Here is a 20502-nt window from a genome sequence, read left to right as displayed (position 1 = left end):
TTAATATTTATAATAAGACAAATTAAAATTTCATTTAGTCCTCAATTCGTCTTTTACATATATCATCTTTTGTATATTTAGGAGTTGAAATTACAATTTTAATTTATTATACTTTTAATAATGGAAAAATCTCTAAACGGTATAATTCCAAATATTTCCAAGTCAAGTGTGTACCTGAATCTATTAGTCGCTATATAGTATCTTTGTGATTTTCTTAATATGTTTATTAATTTTCGAAAAACAAGTCAAAATAATTCTACATCATATTATTTGAAAGTTGATTGTAATGAATTTTTTTTTACGCAAAAGATGTTCAGTTGATCATTTGACTAATTAATATCATTTACGAAACAACAACGTTCCGAGAACGAAGTATTTCACGTAATTTTTGTACCGTATTCAATTTTATTGTACTGGTAATAGCATGATGTTTGAAACAACTTAAATCCGATAGCATTTATTGCGAATGAAGAAAGAGGGGAGAAGCAGTGTGCGAAACAGTGTTATGTGCGCGTTTTCAACGTGCTGCGACTTGTTTTGCGCGGCCGCTTCGCTAATCTCGACTACTGACGCAATAGCCACAGACAATGGAAAAACAAAAGGGCGGCATTTCCTTTGGGTATTTGCATGAAAGTGGTCGCATGGTTGCGAGTTCGTAAAATTCCTGAAGTAAGTTATTTATTTGTATCATTTAATAAGTATTTTAAAAAGCAGTAGTATTGTATTGATTCAATTAATATATTATGCAAAGATTTATATTAGTTTCAATCACTGCATTGCCAATTTAATACAATCGTATAACCTTTTATAACCTCACAAATGAAAATTGTAACTGCACTCTTTCTATGTTAGTTTTCCTTTTCTTTCTTTTACAGATTAATTGTGCAACTATGTTCTTATATGCAAAGTTAGAAAATGAAGTATATGTTAAGGTAGAAGCGAATGAAGTTCCCAAATTCTCCATCACCAATCACAATAAGAACAAGCAATATATAATACCCAAATACGATCAAAGTGCTATAATTGTATTTATTGCTGGTGGGTATTTTCATTTAACCATGCTTTTTTATATTTTTATTTATTTAATGCTTCAATACATGTTAATTTTTTTTACAGAATCTATTGAAGCGTTAGAAGAGAAGATAGCAAATGACAGAAAGAAAGTGCCACCAAATAAATTCCTTTTATCTGCCTCAGAATTAAGCTGCAGCGAAGTGGAAATTAACATAAAAAAAAAGTCTCTCGAGAAGAGCAATAGCAATAACATATTGCAACGAAGGTTGGCAGGTCTCGATTATCACAAGGTAAAAATAACAATAATAACATTTGAAATACTCCATTACCCCCCTTTAAGTCATTTCAAATCATGCGTTATTTGCACTTGAGCAAATTTTGATTTCTCACTATATATATTCATGTGAAAGTCATAAAGAGTGCTTGAAGTTTTTGATAACAAGTGTGCAATTAATTGTCAACTCATGAGGATGCCTACGTATTTGTATATCAGGGTTTATTTTAGGGGCAACGAAGCTTTTCAATAATATTCTTTCAACTTTGTCCCATTTGTGAGCAAAAGGACCCCCCAGAAACATACTTCCAAATCATGCGCTATTTGCACTTGGGCATAAATTTATAGGTTTTACCTAAAATTTATGTCAAATATAAACAACTGTGAAGTAGTTAATGAATTTCATTTTTAAAAAATTTGCTTTTAAAATTAAACATCCCAAAAGGGCATAATGATTAATCTTGAGTAAATTTTGATTTTTCACTATATATATTCATGTGAGAGTCATGACAAGTGCTTGAAGTTTTTGATAACAAGTGTGCAATTTATTGTCAACTCATGAGGATGCCTACGTATTTGTAAAACAGGGTTGATTTTAGGGGCAACGAAGCTTTTTAATAATATTCTTTCAACTTTGTCCCATTTGTGAGCAAAAGTTCACAGAAACATACTTCCAAATCATGCGCTATCGATGTGTTTGCACTTGAGCATAATTTTATAGGTTTTACCTAAAATTTATGTCAAATATAAAGAACTTTGAAGTAGTCAATGAATTTCATTTTTAAAAAATTTCCTTTGTCTTCAAGTATTTCAGTAGTGCATTATGATTAATCTTGAGCAAATTTTAACTTTTCACCATGTTTAGTCATGTGGGAGTCATAAGCTGTGCATGCTTGATATAATACATTTATTTTCTTGGTGCGTGCTTGACACGATACATTTCTCTGCGTCTGTCTTTGACATAATAATGAAATATTTTTAATTAGATAAAACGTTCTTCAACTCGGAAATGAAGCAATTTGGCAACTTTTTTCTGTGTTAAAATTTCCTCAAATTATTAAGAGAACAACATTTAAATTTTTTAAAATATTTTGAGTCATTTGTGGTTGTTTTAAATCTCGTAATTTTATCCAAAATGCAAAAAATTTTCAGAATATTCTAAAATAATGCATGGGCGTTTGTTAAACATTTCTGACGCTGAATTAAAAAATGCCATAAAGCTTTACGTCTGAAATCACCATTTCAACTTTTTTCGCAAAGTTTACAACGCCTTCAAAAATATGTTAAATTTCTTTCTTTTGGAACGGATTAATATATAAATAACTCACCATTCATGACCTCCTCTAAATGCTCTTAACTGAATTAGAAACATTAGGATCATCATATGTTTGACATACCTTCTTACACAATATTATAATATAAGAATTATTAATTTTCCTAACGATATGACCTTTGCCATTAAAATCTATTTTGTGCTGTGATTTTAAGGACTCAGTACTTTAAACTGCCATGAGTTTGAAAAAACATTACAAGGAATACCAAAATTCCACCTACAATCCACGAAAAGTAAGCCGATGGACTCGTAGAAGGTGGTTAAATATCGTACTCAAGCTTAACGAGTCAATCAAATGTAAGTGGACTAGAGTCCAAAAAAAATTATCAAATAAAAGAATAATTTTAACCTCGTCATTCTCAGAGAATAAAAAGCATTGCATAGAGCAGAATGCTCTGCTTCGCTCATAATATGTATAATTTTATAAATATCGGACAGGTAAAAAATATCTGTGATAGACTGTTTTTTTGGTCATGTGTCAAGAATTAAATCATTTTTGACATAAAACTTTGTTGTCATAGCTCATGAAATTAAACATTTGCCGTCGAGGTGCTACCACAGCCGTTGATGTTATGAGCGAGGCAGAGAATTTTGCTTCATGTAATAACTTATTTTCTCTCTATGCAGTTATGTGCAACAACTTCAATTATTTCGAAGCAATTTACAAGGAGACCACATGACCTTTGCATTCAATGTCCGATACATTTTGGGAATCTCTTCTTTGAATAAAAAAATACCCAAATTTCCTTTTTTTATTTTTGGCTTCGTGAACTCATTTTGTAAATACATTCTTATTTTTATGAATTAATTAATATGGATTATATTTAATGATATCGCCTGATTCGTCAACCAACTTGCTTTTACACAACAGAAATGTTTCGAGTAATCTGAAATTATGTAGTAACTTTGTTAGTATATTTTGGAGTAAAGCTTATTCAGGTGCTTTAAATTACAAAAGTAAAACCTTGTCATAATTCTCTTTCATTTTTAACTTATTCAAAGCTTAGTTATTGGATGAGATGACGCATAAAATTTAATTTTGGTAATGTTATCATATATGACATATATGAGTAATCTAATGAAATAAAAATTTTTCAATATTTATTAAAACAAACGGTACGACATCTGTATGACGATTTGAACGCCATTTTATTCAAAGTATTTGGCTACCGGTTTCATTCGTTGAATATTGATTTTATTAAAAATCTGACATTAAAATTAAAGATCCAGGGTTCGAGTGGTCTCTTTTTTATCTAATTTTCATTATCACATATATTTACCTGCTAGTTTAATAAATTTTTTGTGCTACCCCAACACAAAGTAACATTTTGCACCCGCTAAACAAAACCAAAATGTTATTTTAGGCTGGGGGATTCACAAAAAATTGTATTTGCACCTATGTAGCGAAAAATGAAAGTTTCAGAGCACGTAATTATCAGCTGAGGCGAAGCCGAGCTGATAAATTCTACGTGCTCTGAGACTTTCCAGTTTTTCACTCCCTAGGTGCAGAATATACTATTAATTTACCTACATTTTCTTACGCAATGCAAGTCAAATGAAATACTATTAAAATTATTTTCTTGTTTAAATTTTTATATTACAATAGTAATGTTCGAATTCAATCGTTTTGGTTAAAAATTGATTTTGAAATTATTAAGAATATATCAACTATTAAAGTAAAGTTAAAAATCCTACAAAGTGTTTTGTACAATTCTTAAATGCAATATAAACAACTTTTTTTCGCCTGCAAAATATCTCATTTTTGCTTTTTTATCAAATTGATTGCGCATTGACTTTGCTAAAACGTCAATGAACAATCAAATGATTGTACATTTTGACAGAAATTACTTTAAAAGTTCGCGTGCTTCTAACTATTGTATCATTTATTGTATGAGGCAATGAATGGTTTCTCAATTTTCTTTTTTATACGTCATAAAAATGACCGCGTTCAGACTTTTTTCACCGACTAATCACAACAACAATTAAAGAGCTTCTTATCATTTCTTAAAAAGAAGAAAAGTAAATTTTTGCAGTATTTTATTATGTGAAGATTGAAGGAAGCTTTACTCGAAATTATATTCTTACTGTGCACGTTATATTACTACAGCTTCAATACCGCTTAATGCCGGAAGAGGGCACAGGGTTTTTAAATATTGTAAGACGAGACACGTGTACCAAAAAATACTTCATTTTTGCAAATAAATAGTTGATAAAATATTTCTATGATTTAAACATAGTTACATTTGTCTACTAGTGCCACAGTAGTACTATGTGGAAATTTTAATTTCTGGATAGGGTATGCTAATATATAAATATCGAAAACGAATCTGTTATGGTTTATTTTTGAAAATGTAAAGTTGCGTTGATTTAACATAGCTTCTATATTTAAAATCAATTAGTATTTTACTTAGTGGCCGCTGTATTAAATTCAGTTGAAAATTATATCCGCATCAATTGTAGACGATATTTAACAACACACGAGCTTAAAAGTAGATGGAAAGTTGCTGATTTTTGGTATGAATACTATAAATAATATTCTAAAATTGGATGAATTTTATGCAACATTCAGGTGCGGTAGAGTGCACTGTTTCAAGAACTCTATATAAACATCAAGCTTATTGATCTATATTTTTTCGGGAAATTTTTGAACAGGTGATTTCATTGGGTATAAATAAAAGAAGGGGTTAAATGAAAAAAGTATTCATCGAATAAATTTTTTGATTTGAAATTCTGTTGATATAATTCATATAAGAGAAATGAAAAGCTAGACTGCCCGTTGAGCATTCGCCGTCTCATATAGTAATTTTCATTTTTTATATACCAATTCACTTTCACTTAAACAAAATGATACAAATCGTCCAAATATTGTTACAACATTTTGCGATCGATATAATGTGTTATAATTTTATTTATATTGTACTTTTTTAATGACCTTAAGAGGGACTTTTTGAGGTTACCATTCATGAAAAAATTTGTATTGACGAAATAGATGATTTTCGTTGACATATATTTGCATACCTACTATCAGTTATTGAATAAACCACGTATTAATGCTCAAGCCACTATAATACTTGATTAAATTGAACCATTGTAATATATATTTTAACATATACAATACAAGGTTTATCGAACATCTACGGGTGAAATTTATGTTGAACTTTATAATACCCACACGATCATATGTGTTCTCATTTGACTATGAATGCATTAAATTTGTTGAAAGAAAATGTATGTGAATTGTTTGTTTAAGTGACAATTCATTTTAATTTATTGTATAATTTTCAAAATATATTACAGTGGCAACTTCTTTAAAACAAAAAACTCCTGAAGTAGTATCTAATACACGAATTAGAAATGATGATCAGATGGATTACTTTGACAATCAAAAAATAATTGAAAGTAATGATCAAACTGACAATTTAGATTGTCAGAGAAGCAATAATGATCAGTTTTATCAAACTAATGGAACTATGAACTCGGAAGATCGTACAGAAAATGAAATTTTAGAAGAAGAAAGAAATAACGGTAGAATAATTTTTGAATCTGATAACGATGATGATGATTCCGATGATGATGATTCCGATGATGATGCTTCCGGTGATGATGTAGAACGTTTTGGAGATTCCAATAGTTTTCTTCGTGACGATCGAATTATGTTTTCATCGTCTAAGTGTACTGTAGCAGATGTCGTATTGATGTTAAATGCAATCATAATAAAATTCAATCCTACGAGAAAATTTCAAGAATCTTTGATTGATTTTGTTAGAACTCTTGCTGGAAAGGAATTTGACAGTTGGAAATATAATGCATACCGGGCCAATAAACAATTTGCCCCTTCTCCAAATACTATCAAAAAGAACTTTTTCTGCCCAGACTGCAACAAAATTGTGTTAAGTATTGATAATACCAAAGTTGCCAAAGCCGTTGTAAACTGCACTCACTGCCTCGAAGATATTGTTATTACCCCGTCTTCAAAAGATTATTTTCTCACTCTTAGTATGAAATATCAATTAGAATTACTACTGAACAGACCTGATATTCAGCAGTCCATGAAGAGTTTCGTAGAAAAGAGAAATAATGCTTGTATTGTTGAAAATAACACTATTACTGATGTTCAAGATTCTGCTAGTTATATAGAGTTGCAAAACAAATATCCAGGTGCTCTAACATTTAATTTTAACACTGATGGAGCACAGCTCTTTGAGAGTGCGAAAAGAAGTTTGTGGCCTTTACAGATTTATATAAACGAATTACCGCCAGACATGAGGTTTAAATATATTCTTCTCGCTGCTTTAATAGAAACGGAAAAGGAACCTACGGCTGACAGACTGGGCATGTACATGGAAACCATGATCCAAGAGTGTGAACAATTGCGATTAACAGGTATCACAGTTGTTGATTGTATTTCTGGTTCTGTCAATAATGTATTGGTTTTGCCATATACGGCAAATGTAGATACGGTTGCTCGACCAAAGCTTCAAAATAGGATACAGTTTAATGGTGCGTTTGGTTGCAGCTGGTGTTACCATCCTGGTAAATACATTGAAGGCTCCATGCGATATATTTTGATGGAAAACGAGATTTCAGATAGGTCACATTCAGAACACTTGAAGGATCTCAAAGCAGTCGAAAAATTGAAAAAACCAATTAGAGGAACAAAAGGAATTTCACTACTGCTTTCATTGCCTAATTTCGATATAGTGTGGGATCTCCCGCCTGACTACATGCACGGAACCTTATTAGGAGTAACCAAGCAGCTATGGAATAAGTGGTTAAGTACATTTATAAGTAAAGATAACTTTAAGATAATTGTGAAGAGAATGCTTCATGTCAAACTCTGTCGGGATATTAGACGATCCATACGTTCGCTTGAATTTGCTGGTAAATATAAAGCCACTGAATGGCGCACTTGGTTATTGTTTTTAAGCTTACCCGTCATGAAAGGTATTTTGGATGAGAAAAGATTTCAATCATATTGCCTTTTCGTTGACAGTATATATTGCTTGTTGACAGAATCAATAAAAGAAAATGATTTGAATAGAGTAGAGTACAATCTATTGAAATTTGCTGGAGAGTGTGAACAAAATTATGACCCCGCATTTATAACATTTAATGTACATGCTCTTACACATTATCGTTATGCTGTCGAAGACACTGGACCTCTTTGGACTACCTCTGCTTTTCCTTTTGAGAATGGTATTTTTCTATTCATGAAAGAAATAAACGCCCCGAATGGTTGCCTTGGACAAATAGCCAAAAAATGGTTGCGAAGAAATGAGTTCGAAAATTTCCTATCTCAGCAAAAAAATGATACAAGTCACACAGTACAGTATTGCAACAATTTATTTTGTAATAGGCCACCTCTCAAAAACTGCACCATTGTCAATGATGCTGTTTTCACCGGAAAAGTTAATAACTGCGCCAAAATTGTTAAACGGGTACTTGGTCTATTGAACAAAACAACACCTTCGGTGCACGTTTTTCATCGGTGTATTTTCAAAAAAATGCTACTTCATGGAATCGAGGAGCGCGTGTCGCGCTCCGAATGGCAAGTATGGCAGACGAGAGCAGCGTCACTCCACGCTCCTCATATACGCGAGAATCGCGATTTCGGGACCCGCGAAAACAACCTAACGTTATTATTTGAAATCTATAAAACATACGGTAATTCTAATTCGGTAAATCGATTCCTTGTAAAAAGTGACCAAAAATAGTGCATTCATACTCTCCGAAATACTCAGTATTAACTAAAATACGAATGATAAAAGAAAAAATCCCCGACGAAAAAACGGTCTCACGCAAAACGCGGTCTCACGTGGTCTTCCGGCCAACTTCATATCATCGATTTAATCGATTTATAAGGCTAAATGTAACTATGTATAGATGCTGCGCATCGATTTGATATGTATGAGTTTTAAACGATACATGTAGATTTCTCTCTCGACATCAAGATTCTCGCAATTATCCCGGGTAACCCGGTCGGGGCACCAGGTCGAACTCGAAACTCGAAAATGACTTTCTCCACGCAATTACAGGTTTTACGCGAAAATATTCTTTAGAATGACCGCTCGGAGCATCAGGTTGATATCCGTCCGGAATCGACGACAACTTTCTCTAGGAAGCTGCGATTTTGCCGCGGAAATATCATTTCGCGTAACCCGCTCGGCGCACTAGGTCAAAATCCGGGCTCGGCGATGACAGTCTCCGGGAAGTCGCGATTTTTTTGCACAAGTATCGTCCCGGGTAGCGAGCTCGACGCACTAATTCGGGATCCGAACTCGGCAATGACTTTATCCGCGAAGTTGCGATGTTACCGCGAGACTATATTATTCCGGGCGGCCCGCTCGACACACTAGATCGGAATACGGACTCGACGATGACTTTCTTCGGAAAGTCGAGATGTTTTCGCTCAAATATCGTCCTCGGTAACCCCCTCACGCACTAGGTCGAAATTCGAACTCGGCGATGACTTTGACCGAAAGTTGCGGTGTTACTGTACATAAATCACCCCGGGCGTCAAAAAAATAAAAAAATTAAATTAAAATAGTGTTTTATTCAAAAGTCAACCAAAATATAGTCTGAGTTCCGAAGAAAAATTATTTGAATTTGAAAATGAGTTGCAAAGCTTTGAAGCTTCTGCTCGAAACAAAAGTAAAAAAATTAGTGAATATAAAAAAAATCGGAAACACATAATTATTCCAATAACTGTATAAAATTGAAGCTGCGCTGGCACGGGCCATATTTTAATTTTTTACTCGTGTCCGGTGCATGTGGGTCTGGAAAAATATTGCGCTTATGCATTTCGATGATACCACTATTATTGAAAAGAGAAGACAAAAATCTGTCAAAATGCACAAGCGCAATATTTTTCCAGACTTTTCTCCGCTTTGCGACTATTGCTCCGCGCGAGCGCATCTTCAATTTTATACAGTTTTAGAGTAAAATAATTAACTTACCTATGTTTACCTATGAACCTATGATTACCTATGATATTAATGAAATCAGAAATTTTTTGACAAGTACACAAGCAAACCAAGATATTATATAAAATTAGAAACAACTGAGATTTTAAATAATCCTTTAGTGGTAATTCTTTTTTTCAAAAAGATTATTAGAAGCAAGTATGTCAGTTTGGACCCTACAGTAAGAATTAAACTTACCTATGTTTACCTATGAACCTATGATTACCTATGATGTTAATGAAATCAGAAACTTTTTGACAAGTACACAAGCAAACCAAGATATTATATAAAATTAGAAACAACTGAGATTTTAAATAATCCTTTAGTGGTAATTCTTTTTTTCAAAAAGATTATTAGAAGCAAGTATGTCAGTTTGGACCCTACAGTAAGAATTAAACTTACCTATGTTTACCTATGAACCTATGATTACCTATGATGTTAATGAAATCAGAAACTTTTTGACAAGTACACAAGCAAACCAAGATATTATATAAAATTAGAAACAACTTTATGAGTTTTTTCAAGTCTATTGATAATATTCATAAAAACTATGATAAAATTTTCATAATTAATTCTGAATTGAATGATAAGTGGATGAGAGCACGCTAGTTAGCTATAGTATATGAAAAAAACCGTAATTCTATGACTTTACTTGCCCGGCCGTCTTGATGAAAAACGATGCGAACTATCTAAAGACATAATTTTTAAAAAAACACTGATAATTCAAAAATTATTATTTTATTAATATATATTTTTTTAAACTACAGAAAAATAATTTTTAAATAAATAACTACGATTGTTACATAATAATTTTGCAGCAGATATGTTGAAACGTTACTTTGAAAAAGCATTATTAATTGTTCGGAGATCTATCGAAGAAAAAAATGAATAAAATGAAGTAAAATACATAAATAAATATAAGTACTTCATAAATTGACATAATGTTTTAATCAAAAACGTCATTTTCATTTTGCATACATTAAATTTTTTCTATTGAAGTAGGTGTAAACGTTTTGTATTTAATCTAGACGGCCGGGCAAGTAAAGTCATAGAATTACGGTTTTTTTCATATACTATAGCTAACTAGCGTGCTCTCATCCACTTATCATTCAATTCAGAATTAATTATGAAAATTTTATCATAGTTTTTATGAATATTATCAATAGACTTGAAAAAACTCATAAAGTTGTTTCTAATTTTATATAATATCTTGGTTTGCTTGTGTACTTGTCAAAAAGTTTCTGATTTCATTAACATCATAGGTAATCATAGGTTCATAGGTAAACATAGGTAAGTTTAATTCTTACTGTAGGGTCCAAACTGACATACTTGCTTCTAATAATCTTTTTGAAAAAAAGAATTACCACTAAAGGATTATTTAAAATCTCAGTTGTTTCTAATTTTATATAATATCTTGGTTTGCTTGTGTACTTGTCAAAAAATTTCTGATTTCATTTATATCATAGGTAATCATAGGTTCATAGGTAAACATAGGTAAGTTAATTATTTTACTCTAAAACTGTATAAAATTGAAGATGCGCTCGCGCGGAGCAATAGTCGCAAAGCGGAGAAAAGTCTGTAAAAATATTGCGCTTGTGCATTTTGACAGATTTTTGTCTTCTCTTTCAAGTATACGCGTTGTAACAAAACTAACGATTCAGTCATAAAAACGATTAATGATGATATCTTTGAAATTCACTACTTACTTGTAGTAAATGACAAGTGTTACATTTACGGACGTCGGTGGAAAGTAATTGATAATGATTTTGGTTTGGACGATAACGGTTTACCTATTGTTAAACACTTCATCAAGTTGGAAAAAAAAGAAACTTCCAATTCTCTCGTAGAATTTGAGAGTATAAAAACAAAGATGCTAGTTATAGATACATCCGATGATGTATACCTAACTTCTCTACCTAACAAAAACGAAGTTCAATGACTACTAGTAAGTTAGTAAAAATGTGACATTCTTATATGTTTTATTATTTATTACATTATCGTTGAAAATGTATAATTTGTGATTTAAATATCCTACAATTAGGAAGTAAAAACAAAATCTCCATCTTTTAATCCAAGTATTACAATCTCTATTTGCATGCTTTTTTATTTATTTCAATACAATTATGTCTATAATTTGGATTTTTTTTATTTCAAAAAGAACAATGAAAGAGACAGCTGCACCAGCATTTAAAGAAAGAATTTAATCGTGTTCTTTTTGATATTTTTCTTGTACTAAACTAATAATAACTATCTAAAACCACATATTATTAATTTTAAAAAATAAAATTCCACACATATTTATAATTAACAAATATATTGATAAAAATACTTATTCTCAATATGATTGAATATTATTCAGCCAATTTTCACTTTTCAGTAGTTTGCGATGTTTTTATTTCTGCTTTTGAATACTTGGAAATACTTGATTTATTAAGTTCGCCTGTGAGTGATCTACATCCGTATTCTTTTGGGTATCTCGTAATTATTCAATTGCATGGAACCTCGCTCTCAAGCTTTTTTATTTTGCTTGAACCTAAAAATAAAAAACCCTGTAGCTATAAATCTTTAATATGACCATCCAAATATGCACTGATAACAAAGTTTATTTTGAAATGTAAAAATGGAATAATTCACTAGTATATTTTAACTAATTGTAAAAAAATTTTTTTCTTTGTTTTTTTCGTTTTTTTTTGATATAAGAAATCGTAAAGAGTAAAAACGTGATGATAAAAAATAATTATAAAATATTTTCGAAAATTTCAAGTGTAATTAATTACGGCTTTAATCTTTGAATTTTTTTCAAAAGGAACGACTTGAACGATAAAAAGGAAAACAAAAAAACATTCAAATTTGATGAAAAATACGTGATAATGATTAAAAAATTGTTTGAGAATATTAAAATTTGAATTTCGAAAATGACGTTCTTGGTTAGCGTACAGTGTTGATATTCAAGACCATATTGAAGGGTCGTAGCTACGGGGTTTTTCATTTTTACGTTTAAGCAGACTCAAAAAAGCTTGGAAACGAGGTTCCATTCAACTTGTTGAATAAGGGACATCCTAGTACACATTCACATTAACATTTTATATTCTTGAAAACAATATGTTCAATTTGTTCAAAACACAAAGGAGCATTTCCATTCATACTCGCACTTGGTTTTTGACTTACTAATACAAAATATAAGAGAACCATATTATTTAATTAATATTAGTGTTTGTTCAATTACAGAATTTAAACATGAGTTCCACTAATCAAGACGACTTAAAAGACAAAGAAAATATTACCTCAAACATAGCAAATGGTTCTAATGATAGCCATCAAGAAACAAATAAAGAACTAACAAAAAACAAAGATAAAACCAAAGAAAAAACCAAACCGAAAATCACAGAGACAAAAAAAGTATCAGTAAAGGTTGGTCGGTTGAATTTTAAGTAGTTTTTGATACAACCGTGGCTTATAAAATTTAGAAGCTGTTAATCATTTAATAATCATGTATTTAGGTATGATTGAAATAAACCTTGTTTTTAAACATTTTTTAGGTTCCAAAGAAAGAAGATAAAAAAAAAGAAAAAGCAAAGAAACACACAAATAAAAAAATAGATTCAAAAAAAGTTAATGAGCTTGCCAAATCGTCTGTTAATATTATGGATGCAAAAATAGGTTCCGGTGAACTTAATACCAAAACAACATTTTCAGAACAATTTAATCTTTCTGATCATTCCAACAATTTATCTGGACTGATTGAACCTGAAACGAATCAAGTAATAATGTCCACCAATGAATCTGATATTCAAGAAAAAATGTCTCTCAATGGCTCCAATCAAGTTGTCAACATACAAATGGTCAACACCAGTTACGGTGACGATTTCCCGGAAAAATCTCAAATTATTCCAGAATCTTATGATAACATCAAAATTATCGCCACGAAAGATATGACTGGTGCTGATTATGTCAATGACAATCTTTTACAATTAATTGATTCTACGGTATGTACTTCCATATGATTATATGATTCATTGAATTAAAATAAAATCCTATATTTCACTTGATTCAAAAAATAATAATGCTTGCAATTTATAATTTTCAATAGTTAAATTCAACAATAATCTAGGCAAAATGGTACCCTTTTCAACTATATGATTTAACGAACGTTGTGATAAATATATGGTTTTTTTGAAAGCCATAAATGCACCCGTTGATAAATAAATTTTTTTCGCGAAAGCCTAAAATAGCGACCAAGATGCGTATTTTAAGTTGGAGTAGGAAAAAATATGTTAACACCCCCATTACAAAAATGTTTTTTATTTTTTATAAGCACATTTTCATGTCTTTTATTTGTAGGGCCAGAACTATTTACATATTGAAGAAAATCCAGTAATTGCGATATCAAATAATAATGTATATGATCCTGCGCGCACGAGTGATATTAAAAATGAAGATGCAAGTACTAAAAATAAAAAAAATAAGAAAAAGGTAACAATGGAAAGTGATAACGCAATACTAAAAAAAAAGAATCCAAGCAAAAAAAGGAAAAGTAAAAATGAAGATGCAGGAAGTAAGAAAACAAAATTGAACGCTACAGAATCTACAAAATTGAACGCTACAGAATCTACCATAAAAGAACTCAAATGTCTCATATCTGAGCAAGCAGCTGAAATAGAAAAATTGCTCGATTTAAATAAGGGTTTACAAGAAAAGGTGCTCGATAAAATGGATGAATACGGTAAGTTGCAGACAATTTTTGTTTCAATTCGATTTTAGTCTAAAATATTATACTATGTATAAATTTATGTATAATAATTTATTTACAGCTTCCCGTCAAATAAATCCGTATTCCTGCAGGATAAGAGGAGATATACCTGTTGGATACATTCGAACAGACACAAATCAGGTATTGCAGTTTAACCTCGAATAAATATATTTCCATTGAATTCGTTGTGATATGATTTAACAAGTTTTTCACTTTTTCTTAGATATATTGCGGTAATGATGTCTGGATGAATTTAACACACTACTATCAGGCAAAAAACAATGCGGCAAGTGGGAAACCGAATACTGAATACAACCGTTTTGTTAAAACAGTCGCTGAATTTATTTTTGGTAAAGATGAGTTGGCTAGATGCAGTGTGAAGGGTCAACGATGTAACGCAATAAAAGGTTCTATAGCCAAACCAGCTCTTGATTCAAGAAACCTGAGCGCTGTTCATGGTGAGTGTTTTAATAGTATTGAGCAATTTTTGTTTGTATGTTAATATTTTTTTTTCTTAATGAGACTTTAATATACTTGTGTATTTGTGATTCTCCAGAACTTTTAACTTTTTTATCAAGGTCTTCATTTTCAAATTAAAATATATATTGCTTGTTATATTAAATAATAATTTACATATTTATCTAAAGAAATGACGCCCTTGAAAAAAAAGTTGCAGAACTAAAATTGCTTTAAATTGAGAAAAGAATACGTGTAAATTTTTCAGAATTTTTTGAGCCATTTCTAGATTTTTCAAAAAATGGACAAATTCCAAAATCGAGAATTCACATTTCTGAATGCACCTTACATTCTCCATCGTGAGCCCGACGTTTTTTTTTCTATTTCCAGGTCAATATATTGACGAAAATTCATGCTCCGTAAATGTGCTCATGGAAAGTTTTTTTATTTTTTAATAGTGAAAGATTAAAAATTCTGAAAAATTTCGCATATATTATATATAAAGTTTGCATGTAGCTGAAGCTACCTGCAGAATTATTGGCACATAATTAAATTCTGTCGGCAAATACAACGTTTAGCGAGACGTATTTCATCGATGTTTAGAAAACATGAAAAAGAATAATTTCTCCATCCTTAATTGACTTTAAAGATTAAAGATAGGAAATATTGAAAATTTTTCGGAATCCTTCGTTTTTTGATCTGATGAACAAAAGAACCTTACATTTTAACGCTTGAAATTTGTTCATTACTCCGTGAAAGACTATCGTAGCAAGTAACGATATGCGGAAACCACTCGACCAACGCTACGTATTTAAATGGTGAAAATCGTCAAATTACTAGATATTACCCATTTTTCGACTTTATCTTAAAAAGAATTCTCGATTCCTACATTTGCAATTTATTTTATCTTTAAATATGCAACTGAAAATATTCAAAGATAAAAAAACTTTTATGAGATTAACCGCTATGTAGTTACTTACGATTTCATTTTCGAACGACCAAAAAATTACTCTACCGGAATCAATTCGGTTACTAACCTATTACTTATCCAAAGATACATTTAAATGAGCTGAGCTAGGTAGAGTACAATCAAAAGTTACATTCAAAGATTCCAAAAATTGCACTCGAAAAACAAATAATATCGTGCTAGTTGAAGATTTCTTACCTTTACAAATACTTATAGAAAGTATTATTCTTTATCACGTCTGTTATCGAGCATTCGACGAATTAGAACAAAAAGCGAACAATTTTTGTATATAGAGTAGATTACTAGAAAAATAGTAATATTCCACTCTTCAGGATATTAAGCAGAGGTGTTTTGTTTTGTGATTTGGAAACTTTTAAACTTCTGCTTTATTATTTCGGGTCTTACAATATGTTTAGATAATACGATTTTTTTTTATGTTTTGAATAAACAAAACCTTAGTAACCCCTCATTTTACGCTTGTTTTTTATTAACCACTAAGCTCTAAAACTGTATAACGCTAGCTGCATCAATGCGTAACATAAATTAATGCGTTTGGCATAGCACTTTTCTCCGTACGTTTATTTTGTATGAGTAAATTTCACGAAATTTTAATATTCGTGTCAACTGCACAATATTTTTGTGTAAATCTAAAATATACCTTTCCTCGCATTGTTAACGTTAAGTTTTCAAATTTTTCTTTTCTTCAAAACAACTTCCAGTGGGGTCCAAACTTGAATTTATAAAAAAAATGCAATTTATAGCGTTTTTTATGCGTTTTGAAATTCAACGCATCCTATTTTTAATTTTCAAATTTTGATTCCCGATAAGCCCATAGAGCTTTTTTATCCCTACCATCACCAAACAATCCTAAGGAAGTGAACTTTCAAAAAAAATGTCACTGACTGGTGTGCGTCGTTATCCGCGCCTTCTACACTCTTGAGAAAAATTCAACTCGACTTTTAGTTTTTTAATGGTTTTTTTACAAAATCCCAATATCCCAATTGGCCTAACCATGAATCATCACGAAGTCATGCGGAAAAGTAGTTTTTGAGCAGAATCGAGTGGTATGTCTATTTTTAATGTGCGTGCTTTGTAAAAAAAGTTATATACGATATAAACATAGGTTTCGCCCGCGCCCATCGTTGATTTTGAGTGCATTTTAATAGAATTTTGCGTTGCACATTTAGGAGCAAAATTTAGGAGCAAATATTGTCCATCAATATGGTATAAATTATGGCTCATCAGCTTCAGCTTTACCATGTACTTTTTCAAATCCTCGAAGACCCTCACCCAAATTTTATGGGCACTATTTTTTTCAGGTTTCTGAATCACTTGTAAGTCCGCAAAAAAATTTCACGAGTGTGCTTTAAAAAAAAAATTTTTTTTGAATGGCAAAATATTAAAATGTCTTGAGATTTACTCAAATATTCTGCGTGTATACCTTAGTAAAATATATTTTTAAGTATCAATGAAAGCTCTGATCCAAAAAATTTTTATCCTACTCGTCTATAATAATAACGAAAAAAATGAAAAGAATGTTTTTAGGAAAATTCATAATAAGTTGATTATGCATAATTACTTTTCTTAAGGCTGAAAATTCCATGATTTGTAACCAGCGAATAGAAAAAAACCGTTCTCAATACATGAACTAAGAGCTTCTTCATAAAAAAAACCTTGCCAAATGAATCAATAATGAACATTTATTTAAGGTAATGTGGAATCCAACCCGAAACCCAAATTTTCAAACATGTTTTTTAAGATTTCCACAGAACATTTAACTGAAAAGCTCTATGACAACCTTTATTTGGAGGTACTTGAAGTCGCCATAAACATTCAGTGGAAATATCAAAAACGTGTTTGGAAAGCAGCTTTTCTGCTGGATTCTTCATCACTATTGATGATCAATGACCATCCCTTAATCATTCAAATAATCGTTTTAAAACATAAAAAAACAGAAGTCAACCAAAATAAAAAAAAATTTTTTTGGACTTACGCAATCTAGTTTACAGTGATGTAAATTAAATTATCAGACGTGTAGTTGAAAATTTCATTTTCGAGCCTGTCGTTGAGCCTCTTTCATTAGGAATTAATCATTTAGAAAACACTTTTTTCATGATACAGGAATGTTTTACGCGATATAAATCAGTTGAAAGTAATTAAAATAAAAATTCTCAGAGGGTTTTGTTACTTCGGACTCATTATTATTCAATAATTTTCTATAAATTTTAAATATATTTTCACCCACGAGATTCAAAGTTGCTCGGTGTAACTTATTTTTACATCACTCTAGCCTAGCCCTATATTCCCTATGCTTGTGCATAGCTATGCATGGCAATTTTATTTTTTATAAATATAGAATAATTTTATCACAAATATATCGTACCGTGAATATAATAATTTTAATGAAACCTTTTTATTTAGATATATTTGCACATTATTTGGAAGACGTCAGAAAAAAGAATACTGTCGAGATATACCATGAGCTGCAACGTGTGGGCGAATACATAAATTCCAAAATGAGTGATCTGCAACCAAAGAAAAAAAGAGCTACAGCCAAAAAAAAATCTGCTGCACCTCCGAATTCCAAGAACGCAAAGAAACCGGACAAAAATGTTAACAATGATAAAGATCCAGAAAATTCGATCGAATCAGAAACTGCTAACAGTGAAAGTAGTGAAAGTAGCGATGATGGAAGCGATGATGAAATCAACGAGGAAAGCGATAAGGAAACCGATAGGGAAAGCGATAAGGAAAGTGATAAGGAGGATGCAGAATCAACAGATAGAGATAGTAGCGCCGATGATGATTCAAATAGCAATAATTCAGAGCATGAATGATGATGATGATAAAATGATGAAAATGTAAGAAAAAGATAATCTACCTCGCAATGCATATATATGCAATTTTTGTATACAAAAAAGCGCATTTAATTATCTGCATATCAGTAAGAAATAACATTTTTTTTTATAATTTCATTAAAAATTGATTTTAAAAAAATCATGCACAAAGAAGTTATGTTCTGTTCCAGTTCCTCATTTTTTATAGATTAGAGAAAAAAAATAATTATTTTCCTATGATAACACTAAATTTAGTGTCGATAAGTAGATTACAAATGTTATTTCAATCCGAGTTCAACTTTATTATGGATTCGAAAAAAAATTGATCATCAAAAAAAAGGTGTATTCCTCGTAGTTGCTATTTAGATTTAGTAGTTTAAGAATTTCTGTTCAAAATTAGTCAACAATTTCAGTATATGTCGTTACAGAAAAAACAAATATAATTATTTTCATATGATTAAACTACATTTAGTGCCGATAAGTATATTATAAAATGTTATTTCAATCCGAGTTCAACTTGATTATGGATTCGAGAAAAAAAAATTTATCATCAAAAAAAAGGTGTATTCCTCGTAGTTGCTATTTAGATTTACCCTGTTTATAAAAAATCGCTGGATTTCGAGTTGAAAAATCGAGCAGGATATGACTGGAAATCGAACTCGATTTGACTAGAAATAGAGCTGTATTTGACTGGAAATCTAGCTCGATTTTTGACTGGAAATCCAGCTCGATTTTCGATCTGAAATCTAGCTCGAGTTTTGAAAATCCAGCTCAAATTTTGGCCTTAAATCTAGTTTGATTTTTGATCTGAAATCGAAAGATTTCCAGTCCAAAATCAAGCTAAATTTCTAGTCAAAAATCAAGCTAGATTTCAGTTTAAAAATCGAGCTGAATTTCCAGTAAAAAATCGTGCTAGATTTCTAGTCAAATACAGCTCGATTTCTAGTCGAATCGAGTTCGATTTCCAGTCCAATCCTGCTAGATTTTCCAATTGGAAATCCAGCGATTTTTTTTAACAGGGTAGTAGTTTAAGAATTTCTGTTCAAAATTAGTCAACAATTTCAATATATGTCGTTAGAGAAAAAACAAATATAATTATTTTCATATCATTAAACTACATTTAGTGTCGATAAGTATATTACAAAATGTTATTTCAATCCGAGTTCAACCTGATTATGGATTCGAGAAAAAAAAATTTATCATCAAAAAAAGGTGTATTACTCGTAGTTGATATTTATTTTTAGTTGTTTAAAAATTTCTGTTAAAAATTAGTCAACAATTTCAATATATTTCGCGTGGTATATTTTTTTATAAAAATACTGTAGTTATTGAGATTACATAATTTTATGTTATAAGAAAACTATTTCTTCAACTGTCCGATTTCCTTAATAAAGAACAAAAAAAAATGTTATTATTTTGCACGATTATTTATATAAACTGCATGTTGTTAATTACTTTTAACTCATTTTTTCAATTAAAAATCTACCATTAATACATAATTGTTTCACATATTAATCAATTATTAGAATTCTTAATATGTATTCATTACAAAATTGCCCATCTTTAAACTCACAGAAACCACTTGAATAGCATTGGTCGTGATCGATTTTTCTAAACCACATAAAAACTTATAGATATAATTCATAAAAAAAATTTCCCATCAAGAACCTATACAAAACAGTAAAATAATATCGGTTGACATCCATTTTTTAAAACCATGTAAATTCCGTAAGATATAATTGGCAAAAAAAGTTACCCTCTATGAACCTATAAAAAACACTTCGATAAATTTTCGCCAGTTGAAACCATTAACTTAAAAATGCTTCCAAGCTAAATCTTATTAAAACCGATACAGAAAAAAAATCAACGTGGATTTTATGTTAGAGTATGAAAGTATTAGTTGTACTGA

At 30.6% G+C, this 20502-nt stretch overlaps 3 protein-coding genes across 3 annotated transcripts; all 3 read left to right on the top strand.

Annotated features, from left to right (window-relative positions):
• The first annotated feature begins 274 nt into the window (after positions 1 to 274).
• LOC111694658 lies at positions 275 to 1536 on the top strand. The gene is made up of 3 exons (XM_023463580.1): positions 275 to 669; positions 876 to 1038; positions 1117 to 1536. Exons 1-3 carry the CDS (start codon positions 628 to 630, stop codon positions 1383 to 1385), a joined length of 474 nt encoding a protein of 157 aa, XP_023319348.1. The 5' UTR covers positions 275 to 627; the 3' UTR covers positions 1386 to 1536.
• A 1255-nt stretch (positions 1537 to 2791) lies between these two features.
• LOC111694657 lies at positions 2792 to 7291 on the top strand. The gene is made up of 3 exons (XM_023463579.1): positions 2792 to 2918; positions 5919 to 7004; positions 7138 to 7291. Exons 1-3 carry the CDS (start codon positions 2798 to 2800, stop codon positions 7188 to 7190), a joined length of 1260 nt encoding a protein of 419 aa, XP_023319347.1. The 5' UTR covers positions 2792 to 2797; the 3' UTR covers positions 7191 to 7291.
• Positions 7292 to 13019: 5728 nt separating this feature from the next.
• Positions 13020 to 19037, top strand: LOC111694656. Its single transcript, XM_023463578.1, has 5 exons — positions 13020 to 13569; positions 13925 to 14306; positions 14395 to 14474; positions 14557 to 14791; positions 18178 to 19037. The coding sequence occupies exons 1-5, from the start codon at positions 13228 to 13230 to the stop codon at positions 18591 to 18593; spliced, it is 1455 nt and encodes a 484-aa protein (XP_023319346.1). The 5' UTR covers positions 13020 to 13227; the 3' UTR covers positions 18594 to 19037.
• The last annotated feature ends 1465 nt before the right edge of the window (positions 19038 to 20502 follow it).

Source organism: Trichogramma pretiosum, unplaced genomic scaffold (assembly GCF_000599845.2).
Source record: "Trichogramma pretiosum strain Unisexual culture from Peru unplaced genomic scaffold, Tpre_2.0 scaffold173, whole genome shotgun sequence".
Classification (NCBI taxonomy): domain Eukaryota; kingdom Metazoa; phylum Arthropoda; class Insecta; order Hymenoptera; family Trichogrammatidae; genus Trichogramma; species Trichogramma pretiosum.
Note: the sequence above shows the minus strand (reverse complement) of the source record. Positions and strands in the feature narration are given on the sequence as shown.